At 42.6% G+C, this 20,155-nt stretch overlaps 1 protein-coding gene across 2 annotated transcripts in view; it reads right to left on the reverse strand.

The window, feature by feature from the left end:
- Positions 1 to 20,155, reverse strand: part of LOC141131445 (unconventional myosin-Vc-like) — a 206,199-nt gene that overhangs the window by 7,550 nt on the left and 178,494 nt on the right. For both annotated transcript variants that reach the window (XM_073618725.1, XM_073618724.1), the window contains exons 35-40: positions 14,830 to 14,984; positions 12,783 to 12,872; positions 6,605 to 6,755; positions 5,681 to 5,963; positions 3,132 to 3,306; positions 2,860 to 2,940 (exon numbers count right to left, since the gene is read on the reverse strand). In XM_073618725.1, the coding sequence (XP_073474826.1) occupies positions 2,860 to 2,940; positions 3,132 to 3,306; positions 5,681 to 5,963; positions 6,605 to 6,755; positions 12,783 to 12,872; positions 14,830 to 14,984 (935 nt within the window). The remainder of the gene's footprint in view (positions 1 to 2,859; positions 2,941 to 3,131; positions 3,307 to 5,680; positions 5,964 to 6,604; positions 6,756 to 12,782; positions 12,873 to 14,829; positions 14,985 to 20,155) is intronic.

The following is a 20,155-nucleotide window of genomic DNA, read 5'->3' on the forward strand; positions in this document are numbered from 1 at the left end:
GACAATGACCCCAAACACACTGCTAAAGCAACACTTGAGTGGTTTAAGGGGAAATATGTAAATGTGTTGGAATGGCCTAGTCAAAGCCCAGACATCAATCCAACAGAAAGTCTGCGGTTAGACTTAAAGATTGCTGTTCACAAGCACAAACCATTCAACTTGAAGGAGCTGGAGCAGTTTTGCAAGAAGGAATCGGCAAAGATCCCAGTGGTAAGATGTGGCAAGCTCATAGAGACTTATCCAAAGCGACTTGGAGCTGTGATAACCGCAAAAGGTGGCTCTACAAAGTATTGACTTTAGGGGGGTGAATAGTTATGCACATTGACTTTTTCTGTTATTTTGTCCTATTTGTCCTGTTTGTTTCACAATAGAAAAAAGAAAACATCTTCAAAGTTGTGGGCATGTTTTGTAAATTAAATGATGCAAATCCTCAAACAATCCATGTTAATTCCAGGTTGTGAGGCAACAAAACACAAAAAATGCCAAAGGGGTGAATACATTTGCAAGGCACTGTATATATTTTTTTATTTAAGGTGTTTTAACCACTTGAGTACAGGCTTGTAATACCCCTTCATTACTAGGCCATTTTTAGTTTTGAGTCTTGTGATAGTTTCACTGACAATTACATCATGCGACACTGTACCCAAAGTTTGGGAGTAGGCAGTTACATTTTAAAAAATACAATGTAAAATTGACAAGGGACACTAACATAGTTGTAACTTTGATCTTAAAAACTACGGGATAATGGTGTTGTGGTAACTTGCCCAAATAAAAAAAAAAAAAAAAAACGCATAATAATTAAATTCTTGATATCACTAGAATAAAAAGCCTTTGAAAATTAGTTTGCAATAACTCCATCAGTATCACCAGCAAAGCAGCGTCATTATTATCCCATTAAAGAAGAAGAGAATTGTGCGCTGCATTTGGAGATTTCACAATTTGTCACGTCACGAATGTTAATTCTCCATTATGAATGCTAGTTTACAAGACCGACCGCTTCCAGCTCGTCCTTGCTTTCGAGCATGCGTGTTTGTACTTTGGACTTTTGTCCGACGGACTTGTGTACACACGCTCGGAAAATCCGACAACACACATTTGTCCACGGAAAATCTGAGAACCTGCTAGCCAACATTTGTTGGCGGAAAGTCCGACAACAATTGTCCGATGGAGCATACACACGGTCGGATTTACCGACAACAGCCTCTCATCGAACATTTCCCGTCAGAAGGTCTGATCGTGTGTACGAGCCTTTAGGCACTAATGGAGTGTTTTGGGCTAAACATGGGGTGAAACTAATCTCTCATTTATTTTCTTCAGGTGCCTTTTACCCCTTTGCTGATTTTTCCACGAAACCATATTCTTCTCTTTACTGCTTATATTAGATACATTCAGTTACGACACACTGCTGAGGCACAGTTTGGTTTGATTAATGTGTCCCTCAAACCTTTCAAACTGGAAAACGTGATATGTGACCCTTCCCATAACAAATTGGTGTCCACTTATTACTTATCTCTATTACATTCCAAAACCGAAGGCCTTTGGCTACACAATCTTGCTGGAGAGAGGATGTTCCGAGCCTTACTGAAGAAGTGTGGCAGGAAATTCTCCCCCTACAGGTTCCCACTGTTATTTCTTCAAGGGACAAGGTTGTCCAGACCAAATTTTTATATAGATCTTACTATACACCCATTTTTTTTTAATTTCGCATTGGCAGGCTGTCCACTCCTGTCTGTTCTAAAACCTCCACGGCTGATGGCACATTCTACCATACAGTCTGGGAGTGCCCACCTATCTGAAGCTTTTGGTTTGCAGTTACGGATTTCATTAGCAATCTCACGCAATTGCCTAACGTCTGTAACCCTTAAGATGTCTGTTTGGGTAAATAGATGATGAGAGCATCCCTAACCAAACTAAACATTTTTTATGCCTAGTCTTTTTTTATGTCAAAAAATCCATAGCCGTTTGCTGGAAATCACAAATTACCCCTGATGTACCTTTCTGGATTACATTAATCAATCAAGCAATTCCACTATATAAGTTGACCTATGAGGCCAGAGGATTCCCTAAAAGATTTCACAAAATCTGGTCCCCTTGGGTAGAATCTGAACGCACTACGGTATAACGCCTGAAGGTTGTGGTAGCTCCTGATCTTGTAAGCTATCTCTTTCACCATGTATGTTCTGAATATGTACTTGGTATATATAACTCGCAATATGAGGCCACTCCTTTTTTTGCTTCTTCACTATTACTATGTTCTTTTTGGAATACGTTTCTGCTGCCCCCCCCTTATTTATTTATTTATTTATTTTTTGATCCAGTATATCACATGCTCTGTTATGGTCGTTATTCCAAAATTCTTTTTATGTGATCGCTTTGTAATTATTGGACACTTTAATGCTATGCTGCCTGTCTATGTAAAGGTTATTCACTTTGGTTTGTATTTGGTATCTTTTACAAGCAATAAAGTTACCTTTAAAAAAAAAGACAATAGTTAAATTGCACCTGTATTTTACCCACTTATGGCAAAGTGACAAGTTTGCTGGATAACATGCACCCTCCAGCCTTGAGGTTCAAATATTTTAGTGAAGCTTCATGAGATTGAAAGTCGAGGACTTTAGTATATAATTACAACCATATCTTATGTGCAAATTATACAGTATGTGTGTTTCTTACTAGCAAAGACAGACATTTCGGTGAGCAGTGTGTGAACAATGTTTACACATTTTATTATCTTAAAAATGTAATAACTGTTTAAAGCAATATGATTTGTATTGTTCTTTAACTATTTGAGTTTTAGAAGCTGTACCTACTAAGCATAGCCAACCTTCCCCAGGAATAATACCTTACAATTTGTCTTACCTGAACTTTGCGTACAAAAGAAGGCGTGACACGTTTCTCAAAATCATCAATCGGAGTGTAAGAGTTCAGGATCTTGGCGATCTACAGAAATACAAAAACCAAGACAAAATTATCCATAACATTCAAATTACACTTTAAGCCTCTCATACCCTTAATGGGTAGAATAAAATAGAGAACATCTTCATAACCAAAAGCAGCATTGCCTTTATATGGCCATATTCAAACATGCATACAAATTGATACTAAAGATTTACTCATTGAGTAAACCATACCTGCAGAGGGGAAAGGGCTGTACATCGCTCACATATTTCTTTGGCATCTTCGTCTTTGATCTTTTTCACCTGCAGTAACCATGCAGCTTGGGAAAGGGGCTCCAGAGTCTCCTTGGCTGTGCTTCCTTGTAGATTCTTCCCCTGCAGCCATTCTTCTAAATAACTTATATTGCATCTACAGATAAACAAAAGGCTTGTTTTCCATGAAAATATCATCATTGTCCATCAAGAACCAGCATATTCATAGCAGAGTGACATTCATTTGGGTAAAATGTTTCAAACCAGAGGGAAGTCAGTTTGTACCATATTGTATATAAGATATGGAACTTTTAGGGTGCACACACACTGGCCATGGTTGAACTGAACCATGCCTAAGTTTCTGCACACTCACACTATACAAAGGAACCGGACGAACCGTGCCTGGTTAAAACTGCTAGCATGAGTGCACTGCTAAGCCAAGTGACAATCATTTTTCACAAATATTAGTGAAGGCATGCTTTACTGTGTATGTGCTCCTGCTTGATGTTTATAGTATACAGGGGTCTCGTCGCTGACAATACACAGTAATAACCACCAAAGTGAAGCAATGAACACAGTGTCTGCATGTACATTTAATATTTGCTAAATCATCTCCTCTATACCCAGGTATTACCCAGATCTGGCCACAATGAGGGATCACCACCTTTACACAAAAGTAGTAAAAAGTTTCTGGGAAGAAGTGTGGTTAATTGGGAAGACTAAAGCTGGCCATAGATGAATCAAATCTCAGCCAGTTGAGTAGGAACCCGTTGAGATTCGATTCATCTATGGGCAGGCTAAATGTACCCAAATTGATCCCTGCCGGCAGAACACAATAGCGCTGAAGGAGGGATCCCCCCATCACCACTGACTTTGTTGATAGGGGAATCGAGCAACGTTCTTTCCTTCCACCCGTGGTAGAAGGTAATAAAATCGAATCATCCATGGCTTGCCTTATTCAGTAAAAGCAAAAGCAACATACAACTGGCAGTACAAAACCCCTTGTCCACTAAGGTGCAAAACACATGAAAGAATTTTACACTGTCCACAGTATTTGTGCCGTTACTGAACAATTTTTCCCAATTAACTGGATGTCTTGGTGCAGACTCTTTACTTCTATGTGTACTGCCTGGCCAAAGGCAAGGCTTGAAATCTTTGAATGCTGGTTTGCATGATGGTCTGTTGTTCCTGGTGGCAACAGTGCTTTTATTTTAATGGATAATCAGGGTCTTTACTTTGCTCCTACTTCGGAGCTTTAGCACACTCCCTATCCAATTCAATGTTCTGTTTGAGAAATATGGTTGGGTAGGGGGGACCTCAGAACTTAGAAAAGGACAATCCAAGGTACATGTAGTTAAACTGTGATGTCTGGTCTTATGTGCAGCAGGATCATTTTTCTTATGGTTATACTTGCACAAAATTACATTTCAGAAATAAAAGTGTTATGGTCTATCCACACATTTCTGTGAAGCAGCTGTAAAGAGACATTTCTTACTTGCTTTAACTGCACATTTTGCCCCAACACTAAAACTTAGCACACGTTTAAAGTAATTGTAGTCTTCTTAAAAACGAAAAAACAAACATGTTATACTTATCTGCTCTGTGCAATGGAATTGCGCAGAGCAGTCCAGAACATCCTCTTCTTGGGTCCCCTGCTGGTGCTCCTGGCTCCTCCCCTTCTCAGTGTGCCAACATAAAAGGCTGCTTCCTATCATGGCACACCTTCGGTCTTGATCCTGAGCCATGCTGGTTGCATCCATAGACACAGACAGTGAGGCTCAACACCCCCCACATTCCCTCATCACAAGATTTCACATATCAGTGGGAGCCCATGGCTCCTGTAGCTCTCAGCCAAGCCTGTGCAAGTGGGGAGCAGATAAGAGAGCAGCTACAGACAGGCACAGTATTGGATCGAGTGATAGGATTAGAGGGGGTGAGGGGGCGATACTAATATCTAAATATTTTTTTAAGGAGAATGCATTAAGGTAAACAATGTGAGGTAAACCCTTAGCTCAAACCTCCCCTAACCTTAACCCTTATTCTAACTGTAAATGAATTCCTAACACTCCCTAAACCTGAATATACTATTTGCACCAGTAGTGCTCCACACTTTCCCAAATCTCTGCAGGATCTGTGCCAATCCGGTGCAAAAAAATGATTTGCTCTTGGTAAACATGTGAGAACTTTTCCTTCCAATAGCTATCCAAACACACTGGAACTTGAAATATTTTGACTAAATATTGCTCGCATTTCATGTGAAATTTCTGGGTGCTCAATGTGCCCGCACAATGTATAGGGAAGGAGGCCTCCTGGCAGTATATGGACTTCTCCAAAAACTAACGTAGTTGCTCAGGGTTGTATTTTTGTCATTAAATTCTGCATAGTATATTAAAATATAAACAATGAGTACAGTAAAAATGAAGGTTTTCATAGTGTCCTCCATAAAGAAGATCATAGTTTGTTGTTATTAAAACTTTCTGTAGCCAAGCATACATCTTTATCTCTTCATTTGACATGATTAATGTCCATACCTTATCTGCATTCCTTTTCTACAAGAGCACATGTCCTTACGCAGGAAAAGGCTATTTAGTGTGACAGTGGAAATCAAGAAGAAGAGTTGCTTCACAGCTTGTTTCTGAAGTTCAGGGTCCATGCCATGCTGACACATGGTGGTATAAAAATAACTCAGCTGCTGGAGAATGGACGTCATGGTATATGCATCTGTGTCATCAATGCTAGATGAGCGTTTGCGGAATCCTGTGGGTTTTGCAACTGATATTCCATGAAGGCTTTCATATTCCAACATCCCGGGCACTGCAATAATGCATCATCAGACAGTATTTAACTACAAAAATACATATTATCATTACCACCAATGCCACCATTGCTGAGGCACACCTGATGAGAGATGGTTATCCTCTGCTCATGTACTAATACATATAAATGATGTCCAAGCTACCATCTCAATGGCCATGGGGAGCAATCTAAGGGACTGCACAAGTTCCTCTTGTGCTTGAGAGTGGATTCTTTATAAGTCTTCACAAGCACCCCAATGGTCATGATGAGCAGTCTAAAGGAACTTTACTGGTTCCTGTTGTGCTTGCAGAGTGGATCGTTTGCTAAAACTCCAAAAGCAAAGGGAGGTTCCTAATTCTACTTGGTGAGGTGAGCCTTGAGGGCACAGTATGACAATGCCATCAGATTATATCAGCAATTATTTCATGCCTACATTCATCCTGAGCTCTCCTGCCATACAACTTTCAGATGTTAGCACAGCAATCAGTAACAGTCCACCTTGCACTGGTTTGGCTTCTGTAGAGTGAAGTCTTATTGGTTGCTATGGGTTAATGCACTCTCTTCCATACACAGTTTGACTACATCCTATATGTAGCATTTCCCTTTAAACTCAGTATTTGCCATTTTAAATGATATAGACTTTCAAGGTGCTGCCTTACCTATCATTGGCTGGAGATTGTTCTCCATCACTGTAATGAACTGTTGGTAGACACGAATAGCCAGATCACTAATAATCTGCCTATATTCAGATAAATCAAAATTCTTTAGACAGTTCTTATTCTGAAGTGGCACATTGTACTTCATGAACTCCTGCAAAATGGAACCACATGAGCATTATTAGCAGAGATTACAGAGTGAACAGAAAGCATAGTGACAAGTGTCAGTGATTGAAAATTCGGATATTAAGCTTCACTCTCAGTAGTGTTACGTTCTTCTCACAGAAACCCTATAGCAAAGCGTCCACCTACATGTGTATGTATAAGTGAAAATACATTTGGTGGAAGGCCTAAAGCTGAACTCTAGGTATGATCTTTCTTGCATACTTATATTGGTCACGCTTGGAACATTGTAAGGATGTATATCTCATACCTGAGGGCCTCTGACAAAGCTGGCAATCACTGTAGTAGTTGGTGCCACTGCAGCAGTAGCTGCAATCTTCTGGGTCTTGTGCTGAGTGACTTCTCCTCTGCACACTGACCACAGGTTGCTCCCTTAGAACTGTCGCCATTCACACAATGTCTTGTACTTTTTAATGAATACAAGGCATTCTTTGATTGGAAAAGGTTGAGATAATAATGTCACCTCTTATCCACCTTGTACAAGCAGAGAACCCCTTCATTCAAAGCCTTCATTCAAGTATTCATTCAAAAACATACAAGGCGTTCTATGATGGCAGTGCTGAACAAGCAACCCCCTGTGGTGCAGAGGGGATACTGCTCCACACAGGAGAGGGAAAATCATGGTTATCAATGTTGTGTGCCGACTACTACAGTGAATGTTAGTTTCCACTGGAGTTCGGCTTTAAAGAGTTTACCTTAAAGTCCAGTTTTCTTCCAGTGTCTTACACTGTCACATCTTTTTAGTATTGAATTATGAACATGAGAACTTTGGCACTGTTAATTATGTGTCTCTTTTACATATTAAGTAAATCCCACGGAAAGCACAAGACAAACCTGGTTCATCAACACTAAAAATTTCAAAAGTAGCAAAACTACTTGATTGGGTATTAGCATAGCTTCAAGCATTCTCTACTCCTTTAGTGTTCAGCTCTTACACTTAAAGAGGACTTCAGTCATTTGTTCAACTTTCCATCTATTAAACCTTCTGCCCTTGTTGTTTTAACTTTGGATAGTTTAAAAAAAAAATCTGCCAGTAAATACCTTATCCACTTACCGACCCGCTCCTGTACATATTTGAAGATGGATATCTCGGTAACGGCAGCAGCTGCTGCCACAACCGAGGTATCCATCTTTACAGGAGCCGGTTCTGTGTACGATAATGGTGGCCTCTGCGGCGGGTTCGCCGTGAGATCACCGTTATCGGCGGCGGGAGAGGTGCCACCCCCCTCCCGCCGCTCTCCCGCGGCCTCCGCCGCTTACCGAAGCCGTCGGTAGCGGCGGAGGAGATTGGGACCTGTCACTGCTGAGGTAAGGAGACGAGTGAGGCTAAGATGGCCACCACCCGTCTCCATACCATAGGAGGGCGGAATCGACGTCATGACGTCAGCTCCGCCCATGTGTCTTAAAGGCATATTTTTTTTTTTGTCATTTTTTCAAACGACTTTTTTTTTTTTTTTTTTGCATTTTAGTCCAAATATGAGATCTGAGGACTTTTTCACCCCAGATCTCATATTTAAGAGGACCTGTCATGCTTTTTTCTATTACAAGGGATGTTTACATTCCTTGTAATAGGAATAAAAGTGATCCAAATTTTTTTTTTAAAAAAAACAGTGCAAAAATAAATATAATAAAGTAAAATTAATAAGAAAATAAAAAAAAAATTTTTTTAAAGCACCCTGTCCCGACGAGCTCACGCGCAGAAGCGAACGCATACGTGAGTAGCGCCCGCATATGAAAACGGTGGTCAAACCACACATGTGAGGTATCGCCGCGACCGGTAGAGCGAGAGCAATAATTCTTCCTCCTCTGTAGCGCAAAACATGCAACCTGTAGAGTTTTTTAAACATCGCCTATGGAGATTTTTAAGGGTAAAAGTTTGACGCCATTCCACGAGCGGGCGCAATTTTGAAGCGTGACATGTTGGGTATGAATTTACTTGGCGTAACATTATATTTCATAATATTGAAAAAAAAATTGAGCTAACTTTACTGTTGTCTTATTTTTTTATTCAAAAAAGTGATTTTTTTCCAAAAAAAGTGCGCTTATAAGACCGCTGCGCAAATACGGTGCAAAAAAAAGTATTTCAATGACCGCCATTTTATTCTCTAGGGTGTTAGAAAAAAAACAATATATAATGTTTGGGGGTTCTAAGTAATTTTCTAGCAAAAAAACCTGTAAACACCTAAAATCCAAAACGAGGCTAGTCCTTAAGTGGTTATACAGCCCACTTCCTGTTTCTTGTCTGGTAAAAAGCCTAGGCTTATGACATCTTGCGCAGCTCTCTCTCTCACTCACTCTAGTGAGAGTTTGCCAGGAAGTGAGGGGGGTGAGTCATAACAGGGCCAATGAAAGCTGCAGGGCTGCAAAACTGGAGGTATGCCTCTGTGTGTGTGTGTAAATCCAGGAAATGAACAGGCAGCAGCTTCAGCTGCCCAAAGTTAAAATGGATGCACACAGACTCAGTGTAGGGAGATTTCTGCAGCATATTTGGCAAGTACAGAATCACAGTATATATAAATGTAGCACCCTCTACCTAGGTAGGTGCTAAGAGGTGACAGATGATGTCTTATGAGACGAAACGCATCGGGATGGGCTTTGCTGATGCCACTGCATCATATCATATTTTATAACAAGTGCTTTTTTATCTCCACAAATGTGAGTGTTTCTTTTATACAATAAATACACTTTCTTCTTAAAATAGAATTACACTATGTGCCCCTTTTCTTTCTTTCCTCATAACCATACCATACGGGATAAACTATTCTTCTGGCTCCCCTTTTACAAAAAAAAAAACATTGTGGGCTACCCATTTGGAGTGTCATTGGGAGGGACCACTGGAGTTTACTCCCAAACTGGAGGTCGTGTTTGCCGAGGCTGTTATCCCCTGGTGCATTACACAAGTTTGATTGACTCATTAGGCGTATGCCTGTTTGAGTTCAATCGTTCTGGTAAACCTTTTACTTATTGGTGGTGGATCATCAGCAATTTCTCTGCACAATCTTCACTTTAAGTCCCAATGTTTATTCCTTGATGGATTTTGAATCCTTTTTGGACATTCACTTCACTGTTATACTGTTCACTTATTTTATTGGTTTCATCCAATTGTCTTACTCATTAGAGTCATATTATTTATACATCACATTGAGAGAATAATGTAATTTTAAGATTGTGCTTTCAGCATTTAACTCTTGCATATAGTAATCAATGTGTTTGTCATCACATTTTGGTTTTCTCACCACCCAAGTGGATCACATACAGTGTAAACTTGGCACAAATTTTTAGCCTCAGTTTGAAACAATTTATAAGCGCTGCACTTATTTTTCCACACTTTTCATTTTGCAATTGATCCTTTGCTGTGCTGGCTGCTACCTAACAATTTGAAAGAGACAACGCGGTATAGTTGTTTTGTTTATATATTACAAGGGAGCTGACTGTCGGCTCTAAAAAACAGTACCGAGGTTACATAGTTACATAGTTGGTAAAGTTGAATAAAGACAACAGTCCATCCAGTTCAACCTGTGTAGGTTTGTGTGTGTAGAAAAAAAAAAAGGTGATGCCTGCATCGGCCCAGTACAACCACTTGAATTCAAATGACGTACCAGGTACGTGATTTGGCGGTAAGTGGTTAAAGTGTATCACCATCCCAACTTTTTCATTTTTTTTTTCCGTTTTTGAATAGAGTGGTGAAGGGTTAGAACCTCTGTCGGGTTTTACTGCTCTGTGGCCCTGTAGGGGAGATCCCCCTTATTTCAAGTCCCAGTGACAACGTGTTGCAAGGACAGGAAATTAAAGGAAAAAAAGTAGAAAACAGTAGAGTGGGGATAGACTAGACCCCTGTCAGTTTTTTTATTGTCTCTGCCTTTGTTGTAACATTTCCTTCTATTACTGGCCCAGTAACAATAATGTACAGGCACAGGAAGTGAGAAGAAAACTGACAGAGGTTCCCACTCTTCGCCAATCTACGAGAAATTAAACACAAATGTATTGGCTGGAGTTACTTTTTAAGGAAGGTGTGAGATTAATAGTAAGCAGGTTAAAAACTATTTTTGAAAAAGTTCTTACCAAATATATAGGCAGCATAAATTACCTAAAATCAACCCAAATGGTCCTGTGTTTAAAGGACTCTTTACCGCTGTGCACGCCACCATATAACTTAATGCCATTTACCAGACCCTCAGACCTAAAAATATAGGAGATCTGACCGCATTTTCGGGAAAAATCCCAAGATGGATGATCTCCTCCTGTCCCACAATGAGCCCACTGAATGAATGGATTGATGGATGGATGGATGGATGGAAAATAAGCCTTCAATGGATGGATTTTAGATTTGTTTGGATATTTTTATGAATTTGGGACTTTTTATAGATAACACTATTTCATTATATATATATATATATATATATATATATACACACACACACATGTATGTTTTTATGATTTTTTAAGATTTTTTCTTTGCACTATATGAATTGTTTTCTTTGAAAATGGCCGTGCAACACATTTTGTTTGTTTAATTCTATCTATTGGTTGAGGTGATATCGTGCGTGCTGCTGTCAACAGTTTGTGATCAGTTTGACCATTATTCTCTTTTTTTAGCATAATTAAGTTGGTGATGTATATTTATTGGACACTTTAGCGCAAGAATTTAATTTTGGTAAACATAATGACCTGCATTACAATGAAAGGTTTAATTCAATTTGCTTTAAATTGTTTCTAAAGCCTCATAAAAATTTACATTAACCCTTTTACGCCCCAGTAACCCATATATGTGGCAGAAAAAAAGCTGGGCTTTAACACCCACACAATGCATATATGTGTCGCCTGGCGGGCAATGTTTGTGTGTTGGGAGCCAAAAACGGCTATCTGTCTTGGGAAAAAATTGGTAGCTGGAGGGGCCGGCTTCCCATTATGTGACCACTGTGACAGCCAATCGCAGTGGTCACATGATCGCCGATCCTTCCCACCTCCCTGGGTGTTAAAATTTTTTAAAGGGAGCACCAGGGCAGACAGGAAGGGGTTAAATATATCTATTAGATACACTAAGCTTCAATCCATGATTATGTTTTTTTTAAATAATGTGCCTAACATGACATATTTCTATGTTTTATGGGCTGCATCTTCTATGATTATGGCACTGAATTGAAATAACTTCCACCTGGGGAGTGTGTTCCTGCGTATTGCGTGACCCAGCTTTTGGGATTACATGTACCAACAGGCTTTGTGCTGGTGCGCATGAGTTCTTCATGCTCAATTGTTACACCTCTCTGCTCTGCCTCCCAGGCATGCCCATTGCCCGCCTCTGACATGCCCCTTTTCTGCCTGCCAGCCTTAGAGAGGATTCAATGCAGAGGTGGAGCTGTTGCTACCGTCCCCAGGGCTGCTGTTAATCAGTGCACATTGGAGGCGGAGTTTCTGGTGCTGTAGCCGCAGCCTCTGCCAATGATATCTGTGAGGGGGGGGGGGGGGGGGTTTTGGTACATGTTGTACTGCTGTATTTTATTGAAAATGTCAATAAATAAAAATTAAAAAAAAAAATGATATCTGTGAGAAGGCAGAGCAGAGGTGGAGCTGCAGTGCCCTCAGATGCTGGGATGCCTGCGCATGTGCACTCATCATTGTGGGATAGTAGGCACCTTATAAAGGAAGACAGGCGAAGTGCTTCACAAACGACAAAAAAATTATAACAAAGGGAAGAGCTTTCAAACATCAGTTAAGACTTATTGGTTAATGTTATTGACAAGAAAGATAAATTTAAAAAATGAGGGTTTAATATCACATTGACTTTGTCCTCTGCAAAGTAATTTAAGTCTCTGAAAAGAAGTAAAAGTAGACATGAAACGTGCAAGTCCCCTGTGACAAAGGCAGGTGTCTAGAAAGTAACAGTTGAGCTGAGATAGGAGCACTGAACTATACAAAGAGAAGGGGGTCGTCTGAAACCACATTACTCTTCATACACTTAGATTTTCAGAATATACAGTAGGTTTGAGAAACTACCTACCTCTTCTCCACTGTATTGCTTCAAACAGTTAAGGAAATGATGTACATTGGACAGCCAGAAGGACAGCATTTCAAAATCATCTGCATGTTCCTAAGTAAAACAAATACATAAGCCATAAAGTAAGGAAATGTATATGTAATATGTAATAAATTCACAGCCACTGTTGGTTATATTATAAGATTTTAGTATACATTCAATAAAAAATACAACAGGGGGAGTTCTCCTGTTCCATTATGAGTCATTTATTTTATTGCAATGATTTGAAGTCTGCAAAGACATGCCATGTTCTGTGGGCAGTGGTCCAACTCCCACTGGAAGCCAAGCTCCTTTTGTGGATCCTCTAGTGCTAGGAGTGATAAGGTGGTACTAGAGGACAGGTTCTATAACTCTATTATTAGGGTGGAGTTCAGTTTGGCTTCACTTCCATATTCTTGGAGAAATGAAGAGCTAAGTAATTATTTCACCTTATCTATGATTCAGGTGTCTGCTCTAATTAAATAGCCACGGGTAACATGATGGGAATGGTCCAGACTAATGGTGGTGTTATGACAATGTTGTAATTGTTAATAAATGGTGGAGAGTGGTAGTACTTTATAAATTGAATTTACAGTATATTTTTGTATTCTCTTTTACATTTGTGTAATATATACATTTAAAATATGCTACACCGCATATTTCCCATTTAAAAACCTCTGTTGTATGAGCACACCTGGTGGTCAGGTTAATTTGGTGGTGAGTTCCTTTTGTCTCATACTTTTCTGTGGATGTTCTGAGGAGGGATGCACTTGGGTTTGGTCCCTGGAAGGCAGCTTTCAGTTCCAGGCCAATGAGCTGCGGGGATTCCCTACCTCGCAGCTGGATGCACACAAAGGAGCGAGGATGCTTGTGACATCATTGACCCAATATGGCCATATGGCTATATTAGATTAAAGCGCTATTGACTTAATATGGCTTTGTGCTCATATTAGGTCAATGATGTCACAAGCAACCATGTTCCTTTGTATATGTGCAGCTGTGGGACGGGGAATCCCCCCATCTGCAGCTTATTGGCCAGCACTGATAACTGCCTTCCAGGTTCGGCTAAACATGAGTTTGAACTGAAACCAAGCTCATCCCTCGTTCTGAGTGGATTGTGGACAGACATGCTAAATGTACAAAGATGGGTATCTCTGGTATGACCAGTGGCAGCTGATGTTTTTTTTTTTTGGGGGGGGGCGGCACTGCACTACCGCCCCCTACCACTATCAGGTAGGATAGACTCACCACTTGCCTGGGCTGTGTTGGGCACGTCTGATGCTTGCAGAGGCTCTAAAGTGTGTCTCCCAGCTGCAGCTGCCTAAGTCCTGTGTGTCTCTTGTGGAGTGGGCCGCCGCCATTTTATTGCAGCCTGCTCCTGGCCGGCAGGTAGAAAGCAATTTTGCGGCCTGGAGCGGGGGAGTTACCTCGCTTACACATAGCGGGGAGAGGGTAAGGCAGGTGCGGGTGGTGGTTAGGGAGAAGATGGGTCACTTCTGTTGCTGTGAACGGTCGCTGGGAGAACTTTGGCGCCGGAGCGCTCTCACACTGCTACCATACAGACCGGAGGCTGGCTACGCCCCCCAGAGGATCAGTGTTACGTAGCGAATATTCATTTGCAATTTTAACACAACTGGGTGGGCTCCGGACGCAGTGCTCTGTGCCCCGAGCACATCCTATTTTGAAGCCTGTTAGAACTTTGGCTCTAATCAGGTGCTTCAAAAACACCACCCCCCCCAGCCTATCCCCGCAATTGTAATTCATGCTTTCAGGACGCCGGGCGGCAGCAGGGACAGGGAGGGGGCAGCGCCTGTGCGCCCACAATGCACGGGCCGCCACTGTGTATGACATGCTGACTGCCAGAGTGTAGAGGTCTGGACAGGCATGAAGTGTATAACACAGCTATATGTCAGAATAGGCCCTCTAGAGGGAAAATGCACGTTGTAAGAACCAAGACTCTATACATTTGCCCTCCCCATTAAGAAACATAAGTTTGCAGGCTTCTGTAAAATTTGAAAGGGTTTAACCTTACCTTAATAACTTGTTTAATGCCATTAATTGAAACATTCATCAGAGATTTGATTCTGTCTGCATCATTAATGTAATCAGTGAATCTAACACACATAAATAGGATGTGAGCGGGTAAACCTGGGATCATATTCACTACAACTCCCCGTGGCTTCAGATCTGTCACAATAGAGTAAATAATTACACTTAAACAAAGCATTCAAATACATATATGTATCCCAAGTCAACCCTACAAATATACACAAACATATATTCTAATGCTATATATGGTATAGATCATATAATCAAAAAGTCAGCTGGACAACATTCAATATAAAATTTTCTCTTTAGAGGGATACTTTTTTGGGCACCAAAGAATGCTTGTCTATGGGCTCCATTGATGGAAAAACAGTTCTGTATTTATACATTGCCCTATGTTAGATATATTAAAGAGCCCTCCACACCCTATTCTTCTGTTGCCTGCATATACTGCACTAGATCAGATATGGTGCTGGTATTGTATGGCATGAATATTAACTGGACTGTAATGTTAAATCTATAATTTGTGTTATTGTGGAACATGCCTATAGATTGAAAATTACAATGTATAAGCAGTAACAAATCAGCTTTGTTATCAGGCAATTAAAAAAAATAAAAGTATATTTATCAAATTCAACATTTTCTGGAGGATAGCCTATGGAACATGTGATACAACCTTACCCTTTTATAATTCCGATATATAATGCCCATGCTTGTCTTCATAGTGAACAGGCTAGGTAGAAATTTAAACAATGACTGCATCTGCCTATATATGGTCAACATTTGACCACTACTGTTGCCCAGGGGTCAAGTCCTGGGAAAGAAAAGTATTGGAATTCACCCAAGATCCCCCCCACCTCAAAAAGAAAAAAAGTGTGTGTAGGTGTGTGTATATATATATATATATATATATATATATACAGTATAATACGTACTCCATGTGCAGACCTGCTACAAGAGATGGTCAGAGAGTGTGCGGACACGCTACAAGAGATGGTCAGAGAGTGTGTGGACACGCTATAAGATGGTCAGAGAGTGTACGGACGTGATACAAGATGGTTAGAGTGTGTGGACATGCTGCAAGAGATGGTCAGAGAGTGTGCGGACACACTATAAGAGGTGGTCAGAGAGTGTGCGGGCATGATACAGGTGATGGTCAGAGAGTGTGCAGACATGATACAGGAGATGGTCAGATAGTGTGCAGACATGCTACAAGAGAGGGCCAGAGAGTGTGCGGACATGATACAGGTGATGGTCAGAGAGTGTGCGGACATGATACAAAAGATGGTCAGAGAGTGTGTGGACATGCTATAAGATGGTCAGATAGTGTGCAGACATGCTACAAGAGATGGCCAGAGAGTGTGCAGACATGATACAGGTGATGGTCAGAGAGTGTGCGGACATGATACAAAAGATGGTCAGAGAGTGTGTGGACATGCTATAAGATGGTCAGAGAGTGTGCGGACATGATACAAGAGATGGTTAGAGAGTGTGTGGACATGATACAGGTGATGGTCAGAGAGTGTGCGGACATGATACAAAAGATGGTCAGAGAGTGTGTGTGGACATGCTATAAGATGGTCAGAGAGTGTGCAGACATGATACAAGAGATGGTCAGAGAGTGTGCAGACATGCTGCAAGAGGTGGTCAGAGAGTGTGCGGAGATGATACAGGTGATGGTCAGAGAGTGTGTGGACATGATACAAAAGATGGTCAGAGAGTGTGTGGACATGCTATAAGATGGTCAGAGAGTGTGCGGACATGATACAAGAGAGGGTCAGAGAGTGTGCAGACATGCTGCAAGAGGTGGTCAGAGAGTGTGCGGACATGCTATAAGAGGTGGTCAGAGAGCATGTGGACATGATACAGGTGAGGTCAGAGAGTGTGCGGACATGATACAAGAGATGGTCAGTGAGTGTGAAGACATGCTACAAGAGATGGTCAGAGAGTGTGCAGACATGATACAGGAGATGGTCAGAGAGTGTGCGGACATGCTACAAGAAATGGTCAGAGAGTGTGCGGACATGCTACAAGAGATGGCCAGAGATTGTGCGGATACGCTATAAGAGATGGTTAGAGAGTGTGCGGACATGATACAAAAGATGGTCAGAGAGTGTGTGGACACGCTATAAGATGGTCAGAGAGTGTGCGGACATGATACAAGAGATGGTCAGAGACTGCGCGGACACGCTACAAGAGGGGGTCAGAGAGTGTGTGTGGACATGATACAAGAGATGGTCAGAGATTGTGCGGACATGATACAGGTGATGGTCAGAGAGTGTGCAGACATGATACAGGAGATGGTCAGAGAGTGTGCAGACATGATACAGGAGATGGTCAGAGAGTGTGCGGACATGCTACAAGAAATGGTCAGAGAGTGTGCGGACATGCTACAAGAGATGGCCAGAGAGTGTGCGGATACGCTATAAGAGATGGTCAGAGAGTGTGCGGACATGATACAGAAGATGGTCAGAGAGTGTGTGGACACGCTATAAGATGGTCAGAGAGTGTGCGGACATGATACAAGAGATGGTCAGAGACTGCGTGGACACGCTACAAGAGGGGGTCAGAGAGTGTGTGTGGACATGATACAAGAGATGGTCAGAGATTGTGCGGACATGATACAGGTGATGGTCAGAGAGTGTGCAGACATGATACAGGAGATGGTCAGAGAGTGTGCAGACATGATACAGGAGATGGTCAGAGAGTGTGCAGACATACTACAGGAGATGGTCAGAGAGTGTGTGGACATGCTACAAGAGCTGGTCAGAGAGTGTGCAGACATTCTACAAGAGATAGTCAGAGAGTGTGCAGACATGCTACAAGAGATGCTCAGAGAGTGTGCGGACATGATACAAGAACTGGTCAGTGAGTGTGCAGACATGCTACAAAAGATGGTCAGAGAGTGTGCAGACATTAAACGGGAGATGGTCTGAGAGTGTGCGGACATGCTACAAGAGATGGTCAGAGAGTGTGCGGACATGTTACAAGAGATAGTCAGAGAGTGTGCGGACATGATACAGGAGACGGTCAGAGAGTGTGCGGACATGCTACAAGAGATGGTCAGAGAGTGTGCAGACATGCTACAAGAGATGGTCAGAGAGTGTGTAGACATGGTACAGGAGATGGTCAGATAGTGTGCGGACATGCTACAAGAGACTACAGACCTACTACAAGAGTTTGGGTCAGAGAGTAAGGACACAGCAGATAGCACAGAGCGATAAGTTCTCTATGAGGTGGGGGCAGGGTGTATAGTGAGAGGTGCAGTGTCCTATGAGGTGGGGCGGGGTGCATGGTTCTATGAGGTGAGGGCAGGGTGTATAGTGAGGGGTGCAGGGTTCTAAGAGGTGAGGTGGGAGCAGGGTTCATAGTGAGGGGTTCAGGGTTCTATGAGGTGGGGCAAGGTGTATAGTGAGGGGTTCAGGGTTCTATGAGGTGGGGGCAGGGTGTATAGTGAGGAGTACAGTGTTCTATGAGGTGGAGGCAGGGTATATAGTGAGGGGTCCAGTGTTCTATGGGGTGGGGGCAGGGTGTACAGTGAGGGGTGCAGGGTTCTATGAGGTGGGGTGGGAGCAGGGTTCATAGTGAGGGGTGCAGGGTTCTATGAGGTGGGGGCAGGGTGCATAGTGAGGGAAGCAGGGTTCTATGAGGTGGGGGCAGGGTGTATAGTGAGGAGTACAGTGTTCTATGAGGTGGGGTCAGGGTGTATAGTGAGGGATCCAGTGTTCTATGGGGTGGGGGTTGGGTGAGGGGTGCAGGGTTCTATGGGGTGGGGGCAGGGTGAAAAGTGAGGGGTGCAGTTTTCTATGGGGGGGTGGGGGCAGGGTGTGGGGTGCAGGGTTTTGTGGGTGGGGGCAGGGGGCGAAAAGTGAAGGGTGCAGTGTTCTATGGGGTGGGGGTAAAGTGAAAAGTGAAGGGTGCAGTGTTCTATGGTGTGGGGGCAGGGTGAGGGGTGCAAAGTTCTATAGGGTGGGGGCAGCGTGAACAGTGAGGGGGCAGGTTTCTATGGGGTAGGGGCAGGGTGAAAAGTGAGCGGTGCAGTGTTCTATGGTGTGGGGGCAGGGTGAACAGTGAGGGCTGTAGGGTTCTATGGGATAGGGGCATGGTGAACAGTGAGGGGTTCTGGGTTCTATGGGGTGGGGGCAGGGCGAACAGTGAGGGGGCGGGTTCTATGGGGTGGGGGCAGGGTGAAGAGTGAGGGGGCAGGGTTCTTTGGGTGGGGGCAGGGTGAACAGTGGGGGGATAGGGTTCTATGGGGTGGGGGCAGGGTGAACAGTGAGGGGGGCAGGGTTCTGAAGGGTAGATCAGAAACGGATGAGGGGGAGCAGGGTAGATGGGAGGTTCAGGGAGAGGAGACGCTCCAACACAGGGTCAGGAGAGGAGTAGAGGGCAGAGGACAGTGTCAGAAAGGACACCAGATAGCCTAGCATGGTCAGAGGGAACGCCGTTCAGAGCAGAGAGGAGCCGGGCAGAGAGGGGGGTAGCTTGTACTCACGATATGGGCATCAGCGGAGCTTAGTCTTTTCCTGTAGCACATCCACTTGGCTGGGGGGGGGGGGGGGTGAGTCGGCACCGTGCAGGAGGGATCTAATGAAAAAGAACAGGAACGTGGTTCCCATGTGCTCCCGCAGGACTCGAGCCCTGCCCCAATATATTCTGGAAGATTGATTGAGGAGACTAATAAGGGTATTAATATCTGTATGATTTGCTGATTTTTTTTTAGCCAAATGTTTTAAATATAGTCTAAGGGTCAAGCCCAAGCCCAGCTAGCTTTGTGTGGTTCATTCTTGTAGTCTTAGATCAACCTAAGCTAGACATTAAAGTATAACTAAAGGCAAAACTTTTTTTATTAGTTTTGGATAGAGTAGAGAAGGATTAGAACACCTGTCAGTTTTTATTGCCCCCATCAAGGAGATTTATCCTCTCTATTTGTCCTGTTTACTATTATCATTAAAAGTGAAAGTAAAGAAAATCCCAAATTTTGGGTTATCCCAAACGGCAAATATTCCAATGGGGACACTAGTTCTGGTGACTAGAGGGTCCCCAGGAAATTCTCTTAATTTGCAGGGATTTCCTCTCACTTTCTGTTTTGGTTATGGGAAAGGAAGTGAAGGGAAAATCTCCGCAACGGGACACAGATGGCGAAAAACATTTTGACACAGGAGGGCCCTGTTGGTCATAGTTTCCAATCTTTTTCTTTCTACTTACTGTTCACCGACCACACCCTCCTCCCTGAGACAGATGTCTTTTTATTTTTTCAGATCTTTCAAATACCTTTTCTATTTACATGCTGGGACTTCCCCAGATATCTG

Source organism: Aquarana catesbeiana, linkage group LG03 (assembly GCF_042186555.1).
Source record: "Aquarana catesbeiana isolate 2022-GZ linkage group LG03, ASM4218655v1, whole genome shotgun sequence".
Taxonomy (NCBI): Eukaryota; Metazoa; Chordata; class Amphibia; order Anura; family Ranidae; genus Aquarana; species Aquarana catesbeiana.